Source organism: Equus caballus, chromosome 4 (assembly GCF_041296265.1).
Source record: "Equus caballus isolate H_3958 breed thoroughbred chromosome 4, TB-T2T, whole genome shotgun sequence".
NCBI classification, from domain to species: domain Eukaryota; kingdom Metazoa; phylum Chordata; class Mammalia; order Perissodactyla; family Equidae; genus Equus; species Equus caballus.
Genome location: NC_091687.1, coordinates 77,369,298 through 77,391,909, shown reverse-complemented (window position 1 = coordinate 77,391,909; position 22,612 = coordinate 77,369,298). Strand labels below are relative to the sequence as shown.

The 22,612-nt window shown below is 34.3% G+C and overlaps 1 protein-coding gene across 6 annotated transcripts in view; it reads left to right on the top strand.

Annotated features, from left to right (window-relative positions):
• Nucleotides 1-22,612, top strand: part of TFEC (transcription factor EC) — a 178,908-nt gene that overhangs the window by 138,312 nt on the left and 17,984 nt on the right. For 3 of the 6 annotated variants that reach the window (XM_005609324.4, XM_001501723.7, XM_070264949.1), the window contains 3 exons: nt 1,264-1,350; nt 19,322-19,436; nt 21,470-21,526. In XM_005609324.4, coding sequence (XP_005609381.1) covers nt 1,264-1,350; nt 19,322-19,436; nt 21,470-21,526 — 259 coding nt within the window. Of the gene's footprint in view, nt 1-1,263; nt 1,351-8,298; nt 8,465-19,321; nt 19,437-21,469; nt 21,527-22,612 lie in introns of those variants that run through there. The other 3 variants (XM_001501716.7, XM_070264950.1, XM_023639552.2) reach the window with 2 other exon arrangements.

The window sequence follows — 22,612 nt, the reverse complement described above, 5'->3', positions numbered from 1 at the left end:
TATATATATATATGTATATATATATGTATATATGTATATATATATGTAAAAGATGGGCAACAGATGTTAGCTCAGGGCCAATCTTAAAAAAACAAAATAAAATCAAATAAGCTTTTTAAAGATTAGTGCCTGAGCTAATAACTGTTACCAATCTTTTATTTTTCTTCTGCTTTTTCTCCCCAAATCCCCCAGGTACATAATTGTATTTTTTAGTTGTAGGTCCTTCTAGTTGTGGCATGTGGGATGCCGCCTCAGCATGGTCTGATGAGTGGCGCCATGTCCTCGCACAGGATCCGAACCCGCAAAACCCTGGGCCACCGAAGCGGAGCGTGCGAACTTAACCACTCAGCCACGGGGCCAGCCTCAAAATAAGCTTTTTAAATCTCCTCCAGCTAAAGTATAGAAAGGAAGGAAAGTATAGGAAGGAAGACTATTTTAGAAAGGAGTTGCAAAAGGGAGTAGAAAGCTGATTTAAATTAGAACTATAGAGCCAGGTGTCCAGGATTTCAATCCTGCCCTGTTACCTGTGAGCTGTATAATCCGGAGCAAGTTTTTGGATTTCTTTTTCTCTGAGCTTCCTCATCTGTATGGTGGAGATAATGATGGTATCCACTTCACAGGGTTGTTGTGAAGATTAAATGAGCTGATGCATGCAAAGCACATAGAACAGTGCCTGGTACATCTCCTGCCCTGTATCAGTGTTTGTTATTGTTACTGTTTAAAGTGTCTATGATTATTGTTGTTGTTATTATTGCCGTTATTATTATTGGTCATTAGGGAAAGTTGGATAATATGCTTCTGTGTTGTTTGTATTCACGTGGACTAATCAGCTAAAGTTTGACCACTGATATTTGGGTATCTACCTGTAAGGTGAAATCAGAACATTTTAAAAGAAAAATAAAGTTTGTAGGAAGTCCTCTCTCTACATGTTAAGTGTATGGGCTCGGACTTGAGGTACTTCACGATAACCACTCTATTGATGTGGATACTGATTTCCAGGGGACCAGCGCACGGTGATTTCCCCAGCCGTCACCTGCCAGCTGGTGGAAGCAAATGCGAGGAAAACAGCACCTGTCAGAGTGTCAGGATTACTTCATTTTAAGTTCTAAAATGTTCTGGTGTTTGATAGACCTATACTCTTAACTTAAACATCCTAAAAAAAAAAAACTTTTAAAGGTTGTTAAAATTTTCCTCTCTAAATTCAGGCTGAAGCACAACTTTTACTATCACGCACAATATTCTAAATGTATTATATTTTGCTAGATGGAGGACGTTATTGAGGATATAATCGGTATGGAATCAAGTTTTAAAGAGGAAGGAACAGACTCTCCTCTGCTAATGCAAAGAACAGTAAGTGTTTCCAGACCTGAGGAGGTCAATTAGATTGCAATAAATACGAGCTTCTGATGATAAAAAAAGAAATTTCATTTGATTAGTAAATGGTGTTTTCTTCTGTACTTTTGAAACAGACTCAAGATAATAGACGAATATTTGAAAATATTGGTGCAGAAAAAAGGTTCTATAATGTCATTGAAGAAGATAAATGATAGGGCTTGCACTATCTCATCTACCTATCATCCATCTATCTATCTATCTATCTATCTATCTATCTATCTATCATCTATTTCTCTATGATCTTTCTCTCTCTCTATCATCTCTCTCTTTCTCTCTCTTTAGTCTCTATAAACACCCGTCTAATTATATATCTAATCTGCTATAGCATTTTCTATGAGTGACTAAATTTTCAGATTTCCTGTTTTAAGCACAGCATATAATCAAACGCCCTCACAAGCTCATGGCTAATTGTTGACTATTTTACCTTGACTAACAGCTATCAGATTCAGAGGCTCTACACCTTGTAGAGGAAAGAAAAAGCTTATAATAACGAAAAATCATAACTTTACTTCTGAGCCAATAACGAGAGCATAAAGATGAACTGAAGAAAGGTGGGGCAGGCCTCCCTTGCTTTGAGGTACACAGACAGACTTCCATGTTGAAATCAGCACAAATTCCTGAAATGTTATGTAAGGAAGGGATGGTATCATCTCCTCTTTGATTGCTGTTGTCTTCTCATTGTTCATTTGTTAATTACTAAAAATATGATCTGTAAAGGGTGTGCAAGCTCTTTCCACACAGTTTGAAGGTTTTTTGTTGGTTTGTTTGTTTATGGTTTTAGACCTTTTAGAACACAAAAGAAAAAATATGGAAGATTACAATTAAATTGTTACTTTAAACATTTCACTTAAAGAAAGTGAATTCTGAATATAATGCATACTGTGGATACTTTTTATCACCAACTCAATGGGTATGGCTATGTAAATGATGGATATCTTAAATTGAAGACCTTAAGAAAAAGCTGGAGAAAGAACCCCGTTTTTCTTTTTTAATCTTGAAATAAACTATCTAAAAAGAGAAATCTCTCTTTCTTCCTTTTCTCTAGTATGCAGGATCTCTACTTTATGACAAGTCACTAATACTAGTATTATCTGACAAAGGTCAAATGAGGTTTAAAACTTAGTGTTTTTTGCAGTTTTTTTTTTTAGAATGGAGTGACAATTCTTTCTACCTCTTCTCTTCAGATTTCAAGCAGCATAGTTACATGAAATCTGACTAATTTTCTAGATAAATATGTTATTAATGCTAATTTCTGTCTGTCTAATTTCACAGCATGAGGATACTATTTTCTTAACCAGTATTCAACTTCTGGGTTGAGGAAATGACATTAATTTCCCACAATCTTCTCTCCTTTGTATGTGGTACTTACTTCATTGAAATTGTATGTTGAAACATTCTCTTTGTCAAATTATCTTACTTGTTTGTAGAGGCTGCATAGAATGGTTTACTCAGTACAAATAGTTGGCAGTGGCTATCCTGAGTTTTCTTTTGATATACAGAAGGTACGTTTAAAAAGATAGATACTAGTGGCCTATCTGTAGTTAGATAAAAAATGTCTGCTGTTGACGAGTCAGCAATCATTGACATCTAGATCCACATATAAAACCAAGCAGTTCAATTAACCAAATATCTCTTCAATATACGTTATGTGCAAAGCATAATACACACACCATAGGAAACTAAAAGTTGAGGTGCAATTCACATGTTGCGAGACCATATGACAGTAGAGCAGTGCCGTGAGGCACACCTGAGAGGCAGGAGGGAAAGAGTGTGGAACTCAGTGTTAAACCCAGGTTCTAATCTAGACATTGGGCGAGTCACTTCACCTCTCTTTACTTTGCTTTCCTCTTCTGCATTAAGAGAATGATAAAAATATTTGTCTCCAAAGCTGTTTTTATGTTAAATCTTGGTAGACCACCTGTGTTTATTTTAAATGCTAGTCAGAGAGTTGCTCTGGAGTTCGAGTGAGGGAGAAACCATGCTAGATTGAGATGTTTTTGGGAAATGTCTTCTTAAAAGATGATATTTGAAATATAGTTGTGAAGGATGGTTAAGATTTTAAGAGGTTGATACGAAGGTGGGAAAGTAGCAAGTTAAGAGACCAACATAAGAAAAAGCAGGAGTGAGAAAAACAGAGAATGTATAAGAATAGCTGGTAGAACAGAGGTAGGGAACTCTATAAAAAACTATTATTAAAAAAAGAATTTTTATAGTTCATGTGGGTAAAAATAAAGACTGTTGGATTAAGAGGAATGCTTTGAGTAAGCATATTAGCCAGTGAACTTTTGGCAGTAGATGGCAGAACCTGGCTCATTTGGGGCTTAAGAATGAAAGGAATTTGTTGGTTCATGTCATTTAAAGATTCCTAAGTAATATCGTATGTGGGCATCCCTCCATAAAACTTCGCCTTCGTTTTCCTCTGTGCTGGCTTTTATTCTCCACTGCTGAGCAGACACATAGCAGCTATGCACACAATTCTTTCTTGCTAACCCAGTTTTTTTTTTTTTTTTTTTCAGACATTCACTCCTTCACAAGAAGGAGGAAGTTTCCAATTAATTTAAGCCAATCCTGGTGGCCCCATTTCCCTTGCCAGACAGTGTTTTAAGACTGCGCTTGTGTTGCAGTTCTGGCCTGTTGAGCAGTTACTAGGGCCTTCCAGGAAATTTCTTCAGTCTTTAAAGGAAACCCAAGAAGGGGAAAGTTTTTGCATCTCCATGATGTTATAAGACAATGTGACTATGTAGTCATTTTATTGCCCAGAAGGTAAATAAGCTAAGAAAAAACAAAAGACATAAAGGGAGAAGAAAAGCCAAGAGAAATGCAAAGAAATGCTGCTTATATGCCCCTGGAGAATTCTTTCCCTATGAGTTTCACAATATGTAAGATTTTTTTGTCTTGATTTTTATAAGCTAATTGTTTCAGGATTTTTTGATTGTCATAACCAAATGCATCCTAATGAATACATTTGGTCAGCCTTGTCAATCTCAGAGAAGGAGAGCTTCCTTTTCTCCTTAGTTCTAGTTAAATCCCTGGGATAATTCTTATTGGAGCAATTTCTGTCATATATCTATTCCTAAGCCAATTTCTCTGGGTCTTGGTCCTACCCTAGAGCTGTGGATTGAGCAGCCCCATACAACAAATTACCTAGAGTAAGAGTGAGAACCAGTAGAATAGGAATTTTTACCAAAATAAATGTGAATGAATTCTAGAGAGGCCCAACCAACAGACACCCATTATAGTAAGCTTCAAAAGTGGGGATACTTATCAATAATAGTAATTATTATTAATTTATCACCTCTATATAGCACACACTTTTCTAATTATTTTACATGTATTTTCTCTTGTTCTCAGAGGAATGTGTGAAATTTCAGGGGCAATCTATTGGGTGTGCTATTAGTTACTTTGAGGCTCCTTTTCTGTGGCCCAAGCAGAAAACCTTGGGTGTCACTTAGCTAAGATTTATCCAAGGACCACTGCACACAGGCCTAACTAAACATCATGTTATAACTTCTGTGGATGGGAAATTTGGAAGCTGCTGAGGGGAAGCTTGGACCACTTGTGATTGTTCTTCAAATTTATACAGGTTGAAGGAAGTAGTTCAAGGTTTTCACAGATCCATTTAGCCTAAGTATTTCTGACCCAGAAATGAGTGTTCCGTGATTAGTGACTAGACTCTAATTAATTAAGCAGACTTTACCTCTCAATTCTATTTGATCAAGAATGTTAGCCACCTGTCAATTAGTTCTTACTGCAACAACTATGTAAACTGAACTGAAAAGAGCCAAAGTGCAAGAAATATTCAGCCCCATCAGTCATTCTTTCATTCACACCTTGACCTCTCAGTTTCTCAATCTCTTTAGTTAATGATATTTTTCTCCTCCCTATTTAGTCATCTGCTCACATGGTTAATTTTAGATCCTGCTATCACCAATTTCTCTATCCCATAACATTTTTATTTCACAGTTTTTGACCGTTACATTCTATTTTTTTGGTGTACCGACTCTAGTGTTCTTACTTCACCAATTGTTCAAGTTGCGGAGACTCCAAATCAATGGACCCTATCACTGTCTTCAGTGGCTATTGCTCACCACTTGCAACATTTTGAAAATTTATTCCTTAACCTGTCTAGGGTCCTTGATCAACTGCTATGACTAATTCTCTTGCAAACACTCTGAACATGTCCCCATTTTCCTTCATTTAGCTCTCCTGGCAAAACTTCAACCCTGTTTAAACTTATTTCTCATCTCACTCCGCATCTTAACCTGAGCAGCTGAAGGGCTAACATTTTACCACATTATTCATTAGACTCAACTCAGATGTATCACCAGAATTTCACAGGTGCTTTCACCACTACCAGACAACACTACAGCTATTCCCTGGGAGAAAGTCCCATTAACTGAGACAACATTTTTATACTTTCTCTCCTCAAATTTCACAATTCCCTGTCCCTTCTCCATTTTTCAGCTGATTTCTCTTTACAGCATATTTTAGAGGAAAAATATATGCAATCAGATTAGAATTTACGCATTAGCTTTGCATCACCAATTCTACTAAACCACGTGCATCTATTTTCTTTTTTTTCTGCCATCCCTTCTGTTGTAATAGAATAATCATCCCAGTTCACAGTTTAAAGCCAGCCTCACCACTTGTGTTCTGGATCCCACTCATTCCTACTCCTCCAAGGACTTTCCTTCTCTAAATAGCTCTTCCTTTTCTTATATCATCAATGTATTCTGACCTGTTGGATTATTAATATCAGCATTACACTAGTCTTTAATAACACTCCTTAAAAATCAAACCAAACCAAACAACTCCTTTTGAACACATTTCCTTTCTAGCTATCATGTCTTTTCAAAACTCCCTTTCTCCCACAAAACTCACTGCTTCCATTTTCACCCTACCTCCTTTTCCTCACCTGCCATTCTCTATTCTTCAACAGAGCTTCTGTCCTCACAATTCTAAAAGAGCTCTTAAAACCAGCCAGTGCAGAAGCCAATAGTAAATTCTCCATTCTTATCTGACGTGTTTTCTTAGTGGCATTTGCCATGGTTAAAGTACTACATGGGATTCCATGGCACCATATTTTCTGGTTTTCCACCCATCTTGCTGGTTCTTTGTCCTTTAATGGACATCTAGATGCTAGTGTCCCAAGGCTCAGTCTTAGGCCGTCTTTTCTCATATATCTATACACTTTGTAGATGATCTCAACCCATCTCCAGCCTAGATGTCTCCACTATATGCTAGACTCATATATCTTGCTGTTTAGTTGGCATCTTTTGTGACTTTAACAAACACCTCAAACTTAGTATGACTAAAAAGAAGCTTTTGTGCCCCCCAAATCTGCTTTTAGTTCATCTAAAGCCAAAAAAGGTCATTTTTCTCTTCTCCCTCTTACTCCCATACCCCCACATCTATCAGTATGTCCTTCTAATCAGCCTCCAAGACTTCCTGAATCTCGCAGCTTCTTATCAGCTCCTCTACTAAAACACTTTTCCAGGCTACCATGTGCTTTGGTTGAACTTCAGAAACAGACTCCTATCTAACCTCCCTGCTACTTCTTGCCCCTTACAGCTGTTCTTCACACAGCCATGAAATGATCTTCACAAAGCAAAAATCAGATCGTCTTTCTCCTTGCTTAACATTCTATTAACTTCTTGAAATCCTCAGAATATGATTCAAGCACTTTACCATAGTCAGCACTTCCCTTTAGTTTTACGCTCTGGTCTCAATGGCCTTCTTCCTGCTCCTTGAACATGACACACGTATTATCATCTTACGACCATTGAACTTCCATTTTTTGGCTTGGAATACTTTTGCCTCAGAACTTGGCATGACTGCTTCTTTATGCTTCAGACCTTTAGTCAATATCACCTTGTCACTCGAGAGCCTTCCACAGTCTCCCTTACTAAAAGACCCCATCCCATTACTCCCTAAATCAATATCTTATGATAAGAGTAACAAAAATTATCTTATTTATTATTTTACATGCCTATTTATTGTGTACTTCCACTCCTAGAATATAAACTCCTTAAAGAAGTGATTTTGTCTGTCTTGTTCACTGCTGTGTCCTGGAGCCTAGAATAGCGACTTGTTGATTATTTTCTTCTCAGCACCCAGTACGATATCTAGTACATCATGGGTGCTCAGCAATTGCATATTAAAGAAATATTCTAAAATTCACAAATGGTGAATTACTATTTAGGAATTTTTTAATGGCAAAAAAGCAGCAGCAATAAAGATAACGACAACAATAGTAGCTACTATGCTTTGGGTACTTACTATATAACAAAGATTGTGCAAAACACTTTTCATGAAAAATTTAATCACCGCAACTAACCTATGAGATAGAGACTATTATTACCTGTTATCAGTTTACAAATGAGGAAAGAGGCTTAGAAAAGTTCAGTAACTCACTCAAGTTCATACAGGCAGTAGTGAATGGCAGGGTAGGAGTTTGAATCCAGTCCTGTATGACACCAAATACAAACAGCCTACCCACTCTGTTGTGCCAGCAGCCTCAGAAGGAAGCTGTTTCATAGAACTGCAGAATCTTGGAATTTGAAGGGACCTTAGACCGATCCTCTGCCACACTCCAGCCGAATAACTGATAAGCCTCTGAGTTTGCTTCTGTCTCCGTATAATTTCCACTCATTGGTTTAGTTTCACCCCTTCCTTTCAGAACTCTGGTTGTGCATAGTAACTCATTTCTTTTATCATATACGGGTATTTTTCAACCAGGTGTCTAAATGCTAGTGGCATTTGGCAACCTCAGTAAACTATTATAGTTCAAGACCATTCCAGAGACAAGGACTGTGTAAATATTAACAAACCCCTGTGCTTGGTTGGAACTTGAAAGGACTGCATAACACAACAAGTAAGCTTTTGTCAATCACAGTCTAGACCAGATTAGTCTTAAAGTCCAAGGAAGAACCAAAGTTCACCTTAGTGCAGAAGTTTCTGCACGGCTGTCCTGGTTATTGTTTGCAAGTTTAAGGAAAAGAAAATGATGAAGGAGAAAGAGAAAACCATTGCTATTGTGAAGGTTATAGACACTTCAAAGTTAAAACTGGTGAGCAAGTGCATTTTGGAATTCTTTCAATGTTTGGAGATGAAACCACCTTAAATGCTGAATGTAAGCTTTATAAACTAATAGTCAATAAAATAAGGTATGTAGAAATAGAGCTTTGAAATGCGTAATATATTATCTGCTATATTGACAGATTTTTACCTACAAGATAGTTTTTAGTGCTCTGGCTACAGTAAAAATATTTTTATAGTCTATTTAGTAAAAAATTGTTAAAAATAATGTCTTATTGTGATTTTTTTAATCAAAAAGTGAGGGTTCCACTAGTTATTTGTTGCAATGTTTACACTAAATTAATAACTGTTTTTATTAATTAATACTAAATAGATCATATGCATATAAAGTGTATGATGCACAAGTATTTATAAGTTGCCATTCTATGCTTTGTATATTATCTTTTCTACTCGAGTTATAAGCCAGCTCCCCAAGGACAAAGGATCTCTCACTCCCGCCCAATACATTATTTTTATTCACTCATAATAGAACAAAAACAACAACATCAATAATAATAACTCAGACGGACTTTTCTGTTCAGTGTTTGTCATTCAAAACTCAGAGCCCTGCTTTAGCAAATAAAATAAAGTTAGAGGGAGATAGACTGTGTGTGTCCTAAAACCGGAAAAATCTAGTTTACTTCATTTAAATGAATAAACACAAAAAAGGAAAGGAAATAATCTTGGAAATGCCACTTTTTTGTGTATTCATACGTTTCGTGGTTTCTGTTCCCTGGCAGCGCTCACTCTTTATGCTGAAGTTGATCTTCTTTTCATGTCTGCAGTCAGTTATTCTAACAGTCTCACGCTCACCGTTGCCGTTTTAGGTTCACAGTGAAAGTCTTCACAAAAAAGCAAAATAGAGGATCCGAATAACTCAAAATTTTCCCCTAGTTTCCCATGAAACTCACACTAATATGTGATATAGATATATAGATATCACACGTATACATATATATGTAAGGGTTTAGGTTTTTTTTTCCTTTTAGTCTTTATACTGAAAAATTATCTAGAAATATAATATGTAACTATATACACATAAAAATAAAATATTTTCTTGCCTGTTTTGTATTTATAATGAGATTTTCTAGGAGATAGATATATCGCAAATACACATACCACACACACATATAATATATATATAATACATATAGTATATAAATATATACATACGTATTATATATATGTGTACATATATACACACAGATGCATATCTCCAGAAAATTCTCAGGGTTTTAGATAAATAATCAATTTTCAGGAACATAGTAAGTATATACTATGATGCCCCATCTCTTGCTGAGTAAATATAAATGGAGACAGGTATGAAAACATAAATATAAATTAAATTATTAAATTTCTGGCCAAGTTTATTAGTCCTTTTGTGTTTTGGTGAAGAGAAAAATAAACAAGACTGTCACGAGGGAGAGTGTTGGAGATGGTTTGGAACTTAAGTTGAGAGTAGGTTGATTTCTGATGCTTAACGGAGTGAGGACATTTGAGGTGTAGAAAACAGCAATGCGACAGAATGAAACAGAAAAATGCAGTCCAAGGGCTTCCAACTTTTTTGAGTATTCAAAACACTTCTTACCGTTAAGTATGTTAAGGCAAAGACCCTTCCACAACAGGTTAGGCAGGAAGGCATCCAGACTTTGTGTTAGACAGACCCAGGTTTGAATCCCAAGCCCTCTGTTTATACAACTATATGATCTTGAGATAATTACGTAATTTTTCAGTTTTAATTATTTTATATTTACAATGGGAATTATGATACTTACCCCACTGAGGTGTTGTAAAGATTACTTGAGATACTGTTATTTGTTATGATTATGAAACCTGTTTAGCTTAATATCTGGTATATAGTAAATAAACAACTACATGACGTAGTGTATATGTTATGATAATGCTTGCATTTTATTATCTTTTTAAAAAAATTCCCCATATATGGATTCATAGGTTCCTCGTGGCAACACTCTTTCCCCCACCTTCTCCCTTTTATTGGAGTCTGAAATCTATTTTTGGAAGCCGTGGCATTGTATGTGTGTATGTGGCGATGAGAAATATTTCAGAACTTGAGAGTAGTGGTAACTAACGTTGACTAGATAACGTGAGGCCATTTAATGAGAATTTGAAAGGTAGACACAACAATTTGAGCTTAATATATGAGTTAAAGGGGAGAGATTTGAGATTTTAGAGTTTTGAGTTGGAAGAGATCAGAAGACAGTTGTATTTTTAAAACATGAGTTGGTCTGAGAGGAGCAGTTGGGAATTATCTGAGAGGGCTGGAAGGACATAGTTTAGGTCTAGGGCCTTGAGAATCTTGAGATAACAGAGAAGAAAATTTAAAGTGAGAAGGGATTTAATGGAAAAAATGTCATAACTGGGTGATAGATTGGACATAGTATATGGAGAGGGAAGAGGCCAAAACAGAAAAAACACATGGAATTTAGGTCAGATTATTTATATTGTCTTTTACTATGTGTGGTCTGATAAGAATAAATGGATATATGAACATTTTCATAGCTTACTTAGATGTTTCTACAATAATTTTGTCCCAGATTTTATTTTCTCATAGGGCAGCACTGATTTTAAACACAGGCAAAGCTACATTTTTCTAGGGTCATGGAAAGTTATTATCTTCTCAAAAACTAAGAATTTTATCATCAAATGTGATTGAATTTTATCAGCTACTTTTTCTGAAACTACTCAGGTGATCATAGGCTTCTTTTTCTGTTTTAATGTCGTAAAACTATTTATGGGAAACGGACCTGTATATGGCAAATTATCTTGTTTATATTCTCCTGGCCTCAAATTGCTAATAATAGTTTGCTTAAGATTTATAGGCGTGAATGAAATGGGCTTATGATTTTTCTTTCTCATATCGTCTTTGTATTGTTTCAGTCTCAGTGAATGGGACATATTCTCTCTTGTCTCTATTGTCTGGAAATGTTTGTACAAAATTGAGATGATACATTTCTTGAAAATGTGACACTTTTGCTCATAAAACCATCTAGTCCAGATATTTTTTTTGTGGAATATGTTTAAAGTTTGTTTTGATATCTTCAGTATCATAGGACTGTTCAAGCTATTATTTACCTTTTTAGTCAGTTCTCCTCAAGAACATTTTTCTAGAAATTTATGCATTTTGTCTAAGCATTCACAATCATTGGCAAATAATGAAAGCTAATACCTCTCACTACCTTTTTCATTGTGGTAAAGTATACATAACATAAAATTCACCATTCTAAACATTTTAAAGTGTACAATTCAGTGGTATTGTGTAGATTTACAGTATTGTGTAACCATCACCCATCCATTTCCAGAGCTTTTTCATCATCTCAAGGAGAAACTCTGCACTCATTAAACAATAGCTACCCATTTTCCCCTGCCCTCCAGCCCCCAGTATCTCCTATTCTCCTTTCTGTCTGTATGAATTTGACTACTCTACGTACCTCATATAAATGGAATCATACAGTATTTGCCCTTTTCTGTCTGGGTTATTTCACTTAGCATAACATTTAAAAGATTCGTACACGTCATAACATGTATCAGAATTTTATTCCTTTTTAAGGCTGAATAATATTCCACTATATGTATATTCTGCATTTTATTTACCTGTTTATCTGTAGCTGGACATATTGAGTTGTTTCCACCTTTTGGCTATTGTGAATAATACTTCTATGAACATTGGTGTGCGAGTATCTGTTTGAGTCTCTGCTTTCAATTCTTTTTGGTATATACCTAGAGGTGGGGAATTGCTGGTCATATGGTAATTTAATGTTTAACTTTTCAGGAACTGTCATAGTTATTTTCCACGATGGCTGCACCATTTTACATTCTCACAGCAATGCACCAGGACTCCAATTTCTCCACATCCTCACCAACAATTCTTTTTCTTTCTTTTGATAATAGTCATCTTAATGAGTATGAAGTGGTATCACATTGTGGTTTTGATTTTCATGTCCTTATTAGCCATTTGTATATCTTTTTTTGAGAAATATCTATTCAAGTCCTTTGCCCATTTTTTAATTGTTTTCGTTGTTGTTGTTACTGAGTTTTTAAAAAATAGTCTGGATATTAATCTCTTAATAGATGTATGATTTGCAAATATTTTCTCCCATCCTGTGGGTTGTCCTTTGACTCTCTTGGTGGCATCCTTTGATGTACAAAAGTTTTAAATTTTGATGAAGTCCAATTTACCTGTTTTGTTGTTGTTATTGCCTGTGCTTTTTGTATCATACCCCAAAAAATCATCGCCAAACCCAATCCCATGGAGATTTCCCCCTGTATTTTCTTCTAGGAGTGCTATAGTTTTAGCTTTTATGTTTAGGTTTTTGATCCATTTTGAGTAATTTTTGTGTATGGTATAAGAAAAGGGTCCAACTTCATTCTTTTGCATGTGGATATCCAGTTTTCCCAAGAACATTTGTTGAAAAAATGATCCTTTCTTGGTTGAATGGTCTTGGCACCTTTGTCAAAAATCATTTGACCATATATTTGAGGGTTAAATTTCTGGACTCTCTATTCCACTCTCTTACTCTGTATGTCTGTTTTTATGCCAGTACCATATTGTTTTGATTACTGTTGCTTTGTAGTAATTTTTGAAATCTGGAAATTTGAGTCCTCCAACTTTGTTCTTCTTTTTCAAGATTATTTGCTACTTAGGGTCCCTTTAGACTTCATATGAATTTTAGTGTGGATTTCTCTATTGCTGCAAAAATCACTGTTAGGATTTTAATAGAGATTGAGTTGAATCTGCAGATTGCTTTAGATAGTACTGCCATCTTAACAATATTAAGTCATGTTGTAAAATAACACGGGATGTCTTCCATTTATTTATGTCTTCTTTAATTTCTTTAAGCAATATTTTTTAGTTTTCAGTGTACAAGTCTTTTCCTCCTTGGGTAAATTTATTTTTATTTTATTCTTTTTGATATTTTTGTAAATGGAATTAGTTTCTTAATTTCCTTTTCAGATTGTTCATTTTCAGTGTATAAAGATGCAACTTACTTTTGCATGTTGATTTTATAGTCTGCAACTTTGATGAATTTATTTTTTTAATTTATTTTTTATTTTTTATTTTTTATCATTTTTTTTAAAGATTGGCACCTAGGCTAACACCTGTTGCCAATCTTCTTTTTTTGTTTTTAAAGGATTGATGCCTGGGCTAACAACTGTTGCCAATCTTTTTTTTTTTTTTCTGCTTTATCTCCCCAACCCCCACCCCGTACACAGTTGTATATCTTAGTTGTAGGTTCTTCTAGTTGTGGGATATGGGACACCGCCTCAACATGGCCTGACGAGTGGTGCCATGTCTGCGCCCAGGATCCAAACTCTGGGCCGCCACAGCAGAGCGCGAGAACTTAACCACTCGGCCACGGAGCGGGCCTCTGATGAATTTATTGATTAGATCTAATAGCTTTGTGTATGTGTAATCTCATGCTTCTAAATATAACATCATGTCATCTGTGAACAGAGATCCTTTTATTTATTCTTTTCCAGTTTGGATAACTTTTCTTGCTTTTTCTTGACTAGTTACTCTGGCTAGAACTTCCAATACTATGTTGAAGAAAGTGGCAAAAGGAGGTATCCTGGCTTGTTTGTTCCTGATCCTAGGGGGACAAGCTTATTATCTTTTAAATCTCAACTTGTACTGTAGTTATATACTCCTTTAATTTAAAATCTCTTTTATTTAGTATTCATTCTTTTTAAGGTCTTGCCAGAAGCATGTCAAGTTTGTTGATTAAAAAGCAAAACAGAACTTTTCCTTGTGGATCTATTCTTCTACTGTTTTGTTTTTCACTGATTTATGATTTTATCTGTTCTACTTTCTTTGGGTTTATTTGGTTATTTTTCTAACTTCTTGAGAATTATACTTATTTTATCAAATTTAAAAATTTTATCTATTTTTCTCATGTTAATATTTAAGTGTGTAAATTTTCTTCAAAGCATCGCTTTGCCATATCCCAGAAATTTCTTTATGTGTTTCAGGAGCTTTCATTTATTTTTAAATTCCAGTATGATTTTGTCTTTACTCTTGAGTCATTTAAAAATTTCCAAATATTTAGGAAATCAGAGACTCTATGAAGTGTGTTGAAGGTTTGTTTTTGGGTATTTTTTGGCTGAGTGCATAATCAATATTTGTCTGTGTTCCATATATACTTGGGAAAACAGTGGCTTCTCTCATTTTTAGATGTAGAACTTTGTACATGTCTATTATGCCAAGATTTTAGTTTTATTATTAAAATTTATAACATTACTGATTGTTTTTATTTCTGCTTGACTTTTCAAAGATTAGGAGAAATGTGTTGAAATCTTGCACTACATTGATAGATTTATTAATTTCTCCTTGTAGTTCAAAATATTTTGTTTCACTTATTTTGAAGTTGTTTTATTAGGTACATGCATGTTCACAATTTCAGTCCCTTTTTGGAGATTATTATGTAGTGACTCTCTCCATCCCTAATAATTTTTCTATTTTAAAGCCTATTTTCTCTAACAATATAGTTACATCAGTTTTCCTATGGTTGTCATTTGCTTGATATATTTTTTCTATCATTTAACTTGCAACTTTGTGTGTCCTTTCACTATATAGGTGTGTCTCTTGCAAGCTAAATATATCTAAATACTGTGTTCTTACTCAAACTGTCAAGCTTTTAGCTGAGGAGTTTGACCTATTTCCATTGATTATTATTATTGATATATTTTCACTTGTTTCTCTCATCTTAATTTCTTAAATATGTCCCATATTTTAATATGTTTCTCCTTAATACATTTTTTTACTACTTTCACATCTTTTGGCTTCTTTACTATAGAAACCCAACCATACTGATATTATCTGGTCTTTAACACTGAGTTAAATGGTTATGTATTTCACTTTATCTTTGATCTCGATTCCCCTCTTCTTTTTTAGAGTACAACCACTTATCAAGATATTTGATTGTTTCTATTTTATTATTTTTGAAGCATATCTTTTAAATATCTCATTCTATTTAGGCACTTTATCCAAAGGTGTTTTCAATGTTGATAAACCTTCTTAAGCATTTTATGCCTGTAAGAATATTTTTATCATGGCCTCATATGTGAATGACGTTTGGGCTGGGTATAAAACTTTGTGTTTTAAGTTCTTTTCATTTAACATTTAAAAAATACTAATTCATTTTCTTCTTTCATCCAATTTTGCTACTGAAAAATATTATGTTAATCAGATTCTTCTTCCTTTGGACATAATCTCTTTTTCTCTTTAGGCTTTTAGATTTTTCTCTTTGTCAACGTATATTCTTAAATTTCACTATAACGTCTTGGGTGTAGGTTTTTCCTATCTTTCTTCTTTGGCGTTCTATAGGCCTTTGATTTTTAAACAAAATAAAATAATGATAAGATGAGATAAAATAAAATAATTTAATTTTTTATGTAGTGTTACTTCCTGGGAATGTATGCTCATTATTTCTTAAAATATTTTCTTTCTTCCAATTTTATTTTTCTCCCTCTCTGAGACTCCTAATATTTGTATTTAGTTGTAATGATTCTACCCTCCATACTGATTAGATTTTCTTTCATATGCTCTATTTCTTGGTTCTTTTATTTATCCTCCTGAGAGATTACTTAAATTTGGTTTTATAATTTACTAATTCTTTATTCCTTTCTCAGTGTATCCATTATGCCATTTTTCCATTCTAGAGTTTTCTTTTTTTCAAGTATTACATTTTCATACTTGCTATTTCTGCCTGATCACTTTGGCCATTTCTATGTTTACTGGTTCTTATTTAGTATTACAAATTATTACAAATATCTTCCTTTATTTCTTTTAGAATGTACATTAGACTAATTTAAGAAACTTGTTTTCATGTGATCTTTTATTTTTTATTTTTACATTTGATATTACTTCTAACACTGCATCTTATTTTACTCTTAAAATAGTCATTTCCCTCAAATGTTTTGATATTTTGATCTGTGAGCTTGTTTTCTTCTGGGAATATTGGCTACTGTGAAAGGCTGTATATAAGTGGGAAGATCAGATCCCACTCCGTTTCAGTCTCTGTGACCTTAGTAGTGGAGATGAGAGTAAATCTAGGGTAGAGAACTTCAGATACCAGGGCCACTGTTGATCTCTCTTCACCTCAAAGCAACGTCTCAGATCAGGAGTGCACGTTTTTCTACCAGAAAGAAGTGGTGTCTTAAGGAGTATGTTCTACCTTGCTGGAAAGATTTTATGATAAATTCTTTTTTTTTTTTTTTTTTAAAGATTTTTTATTTTTCTCCTTTTTCTCCCCAAAGTCCCCCGGTACATAGTTGTATATTTCGTTGTGGGTCTTTCTAGCTGTGGCATGTGGGACGCTGCCTCAGCGTGGTCTGATGAGCAGTGCCATGTCCGCGCCCAGGATTCGAACCAACGAAACACTGGGTCGCCTGCAGCGGAGCGCGCGAACTTAACCGCTCGGCCACGGGGCCAGCCCCTAAATTCTTTATTATATGCCTTTAAAATTTGTGAGTTTGTTGTTAATAATTTGTTCCTCTATTATTATATCAAAAATTTTGCTTTTCTGAAAAAGTAATCTGTCCTTTTAACCAGAATAATAAATATTTCTTCATATAATATCCATCTAGTTCTTACTAATCTACAAAATAGACTTAGACCTTATTATTTAAGTAACTTATACCTTTGACTAAAATAGATATAATTTTGGTTTGTAAGCCCTCTCAGATGTGTATGTAATCTGTAAATTTTCACTAACATTGTACTCTTCTATCTTTTAATGGAGAAAAGGCACTTTAGATTACATGAGCTGCCTTACATACTTTGAAATTGAAGCCAATTGTCTAATGATATTCAAAAAGTGATTAGCCATTTACATGAAATAAAGTAATACCTACAGCATAAAATTAAATAGGATATTAATCATTGTGCTTGAGGGCATAGACTAGGCAATAACCAAGGTCAGGAGAAGATATAATATAGCTACAGTTAAGCGCGATTAGATTCATTACCAGGCTTATTTCTAAGGAAAAATGCATTGGGTATAGTCTGACTAGGTAATATGGACTCAGTGAAAAGTTATAGTTAGGAACCCATCACTTTATTGTTGTAAAGTATATATAATATGGCTCCTTTTTAAACATTTCTGCAATTTGTCACTGCTGCCTTGAAATCCACCTGAATTCAAGCTCTTCGGAGAAAAGTGCCCTTTCCCAAGTCCCTTCTCCCTTCCATCTCCCTCACTCCCTGTCTTTTGCTCAGCATGTCCATTGTGTTTCTGAAAGGCACAGTGGAAATGTACAATTCCTGTTAGTGACGCCTCAGTTTACAACCAACGGGATTTTCAAAAAGATCTTGGAAAGTTTTTACTTTTACAAATATGACTAAATGACTCACAGGGAAATATCTACATTGAGGATTTCTTCCTAATTGTATTGTTCTGATACTAACACTCATCATCCATTCAATTTGATCAACTTTGTCTCTATTTTTCAGATGAGGAAATCGAGAGGAATAAATCCCTGACTTTAGCTCCCCTCCAAGATCCAAGAAGTAAAAATACTTTTTAAAGCAATGAGTTTATATAAAATAAAGATGAGGAGTCCTAGTAGAGTAAATAGGAAAGAACTTCTATGTGATAACATACAGCAGAATATCACATGCAGTCTATAATGACATTAATGGTGTGGACGTACACTTATATATTAGCCTGATTTCCACTGTATTTTTAAAGCTTTTTCTCTCAGAAATATACAAAATTTATTACCTATAGTTTAATGGATTATCATGTCAGAATCTAATTTTGGTCTTCAAATGTCCTTTCTTCACATTTATTTCCAGTCTGATTTTATAAGTATCAAAAAAATTCCCCCAGTTTGAGTTGGAGTTTTACAAAAAGTACGAATAAGGAGTTAGAGTCTCTGTAACAATCTGGCTATGACTTTGTTTGATTGCTTGTATTGTTTCTAGTCCTCAAGGAAAGAAAAAGTTGCTGCTTATTCAGTTCTTGGTTTACTGCCCAGAAATGAAATAAAGATATTTCGACTGGAAATATTTTAAATGTTCAAATCCTACATTTTGTATATAGCTTGTTCTGGAATAATGAACATTAACTCGAATTATGAATATTTAAATTAATTTTCTTGGGCAATAAATCAATAGCACATTTTAAATAACAAATTGGTACAATTTTGAATTGTGAATGAAGCATCTTAACTTTCTGAAAAACTGTTCCCAAGAAGTACTTTAAGAATTGCAGTATTGCTATAATTAGATGTACCCTATATCCACTAGAGGCAAAAGTAGTTTTAGACTACTTTTGGTTACCAGTTAGGATATTTATAATAATCTAGAACATTAAGTCTACAGTGAGAAAAAGTATCCCTTCCAGGGAGGAAAGAAAGTTTCTCACTTAATTAACAGTGTAAAACACATCTTGACTGTGAGTTGATGATATTAAGAAAGCTTCCGAAATGTTCAACTGTTACCTAACTTATGATATGCAATGAACTTTCCAGCTTTGCAGATACATATATTGATTTTTGTCCAAAAGATATTTTTAATATTATTCATTTATAATCAGGTAATGTGCTGGATCAAACTTCCATAACTTTGTAAATATTGATCACAATTTTCCTTCACGAGTGAACTAATTTCTCTTTTTGCTTAAATACAAATAGCTTTTTTCAACATATCTTATCCACAAGCATTGCACAATGATTTTAAAAAGTCAATGCGTACTCATCTCTTGTTTAAAATTAAAATGCTATGTATTACAAATTATCATTAATAAAACGATGAATCTAAAATATGCAATGAAATATATCAGTGTCCACAGAAGGTGTGATTGATCTTTTCTTCCTTCTTCCTCTGAAGTTATCTGGAAGTATTTTGGACGTGTATGGTGGTGAGCAGGGAATTTCACCAGTTAACATGGGACTTACAAGTGCTTCCTGTCCAGGTAATCTACCAATGAAAAGAGAAATTACAGGTAATGTTGTGTTTATAGTTTCATTCTTTTTTTTTATCAACTGCATAAGATATGAGTGACATATATTACCAAGCTAAATGAAATTTTAAAAATATTACCAAAATAGTTAAAGTGGGAGACATTTAGAAAGTAAATCCATCATTTTTTTTGCTGTGACAACCAAGCATTAAGGTAATATAATTTACAGTTCAACTCAATTGATTCATCATTTTAGGAATTGGGCAAACATTCACATGTTCTCTATACATATATATAGGCAGCTTGACTAAGTTCTTCACTTAACATAGGTTCATTTTAATATTGAACAGATGCAATTTATTAACATGGTTGCAAGATAATAGATTAGGGAAAATTAGTTTTGCTTATGCAGAATTTGATATAGAACAATTAGATTTTTCTCTTTTTAACTTTGTTTTATGAATTTCATAATAGGCTCATCATTTAACTTTCTCAAGTAGATAAAAACCCCTTATTTTTCAATAGTGCATTTCAAAATTGTTACAACACAAAAGTATTATAGGGGCACTGTCAAGTTCCTTTAATATGTACGTGAAGAAGTCAAGGGTTGGAGGAGTTATTTTCTCAAAGTCGTACAGAGGATTGCAGGCAGAAGTGAACCAAAGCAAGGATTTCCTGACTTACAAGTCCAGTAGTAGTTCCTCTGTGAGAATAAAATAAAATTGAGTTGAAATTGCTGTGATAATCTTTTAGTTTGGAGACCAAACATTGATATTTAATAAGTTTTACACAGTTAATATTAACACTTTCAATAAATACAATATGTCCATTCTTGGAGTCTAATTAATAACTCAAAATTGTCTATGCATGCAAATTATTTAGATTAAAATTAATGAATATAGTTTTAAATAAATGAATTTGAATAAATGTATTCCTATATCATCTATTTTAAAAACTAGAATAATTCAAGAACACTATATTATCAATTGCTATATAACAAATTATCCCTAAAACCTAACATCTTGACATAATAAGCATTTATTATCTCCTACAATCTCTATGAGTCGGAAATCCAAGGGTGGTTTAGACTATTGGTTTTGGCTCAAAGTCTCTCATCAGGTTGCAGTCAAGACATCAGCCAGAGATACAGACATCTGAGACTTGACAGGCTGGAGGATGTGCTCCCAAGGTGGCTCACTCACAGGTCTTGCAAGTTAGTGCTGCTGGTTGGCAAGAGGCCTTGGTTCTTTACCATGTGGACCTCTCCGCAGGGCTGCTCAAGTGTCCTCATGACATGACAACTGGTGATCCAAGAGACACCGAAATGGAATCTGAAAACGTCTTTTGTGACCTAGTTTTGGAAGCCACACTAGTTATTTCCACAATATTCTATTGGTTTCACAGGTCGGCTCTAGTCACCGTGGGAGGGAACTACCAAGGGTGGGAATATAATGAGTGAGGATCATTGTGGGCCGTGTTAGAGACTGACTACCTCAAACACAACCATGCAGCATAGAGAGTACGTCGTTTACTGGAAGTGTGGAATTGTTTGATAGGAATATCTGAGAAATGTAGTTAGTTCCAATTCTTGGGATGTAGAAATCATAAATTTTTATGAAAAAAATGTAAGTTTCAAAAAGAAAAATTTAGGTTGGAATAATTTTGAATAATCTTAAAATTCTGAAAATAATAATGATTAAGCAGTTTAATATTTGCTGTGTGCTGAACCTCTTTTAATCATTACAATGATTATCAGGCAGGTATTATATTGTACCAGTTTTACAGTTAAGGAGCTTGAGACACAGAGAATTCAGGTAATTTAGGTAATAAATTTCATGGTGATGAAATGGAGGCCCAGAATACAAATCTAGGTTTTACTACTCAAGGCCTAAAGGGTTTGCCATTGTCTCTTACTAGAGTCCTCTGCTCTAAATTTCTAAATATTTGCATAAAAATATTATCACACCATTTGGAGCAAGTAATATTGTATTTTCACTGGTATTTCTGAATTAGGTTGACTGGAGGGGTTGTAAAGTAAAACTAAGTGCTGTTTCAATTCTCCTCCTTTTGAGCAGAAACTGATACTCGAGCTTTGGCAAAAGAGAGACAAAAAAAGGACAACCACAACCTCAGTGAGTATATTTTCCTGTTTTACAAAATTAGTTAATGCCAGGGGAAATGCACGGAGGTTAAAATATGTGGTCTTTTATTGTCACTCGATAAGTATTTTGAGGTCAGATGATTAAAATTAATAGTATATGCTCGCTAGTTGAATTATTTTTGGAAATTTAAATGATTTGAACTTTCAGAAGAGCTATACATTTTTACGAAGTGAAACATCTCAAATATTCTCCTTACTCACTCTCTCTCAAGAAGACTGCATGTGACTAAGATGAGTTCCTTTGGCCAGTTTTGAACTCTGTTGTGACTCATCGACTCAAAGTTTTAAAGAGATAAGAGTGACTTTAGAAAATGTACACCATTTATGTAGCAAGAAACATAACTCCAGGTTCTCAGCTTTGTGTCAATCTGCTCCTCTCCTCCTAACCATAAGTTATCTGAAATGTGTTGGCTATATTGTATTGCTCAATTCCACCTCAGCAAAAAAAGTCGCTCTGATGTCTTCCTGGAGTCAATTTGACTCTGGTAACGGGTCACATGAGATGAAAAAATGCAGGCAAGTGAAATAGTTTAGCTGCAAGGTTGAGCTTGAAAGTGCTTGGTCATGTTTTAAGTGTTTAACTGTCTCAAGTGAGCTTGAATAATTGAGTGTGAAGACTTTTTGTTCTTGGAACCAAATAAAAAAATGAGAAAAGAATAAAATAGAATAAAAATAAACAAAAACTTGAAAGCTCTAAAAGGAACCAGTAAATTTCTTTACATTTGATTAGCTGAAATTGATTCTACATGTACCTGTGAAACCTGCATCTGTCTATTCATAATGCACCTGCCTATGTCACAGAGGGATCAGACTTTGCTGACTATGTGACTGTGAGGAAAGAACTGACACATGGCTGTATCAGTTCTTAGGTAGTCATGGAGACGAGAATGATCTGATTTTGATCGCCCTTGATGGTGGAGCAGATAAGCTTTGGTCTAGAATATGAGACAAGTATAACACAAGAGTGAGAGCTAATTGTTGACAGAAGGAATTAATACTTCAAGCAACTACAGTTTCTCAGTTTTAAACTCGCTAACTGTTACTCTCCTTCCTCTTT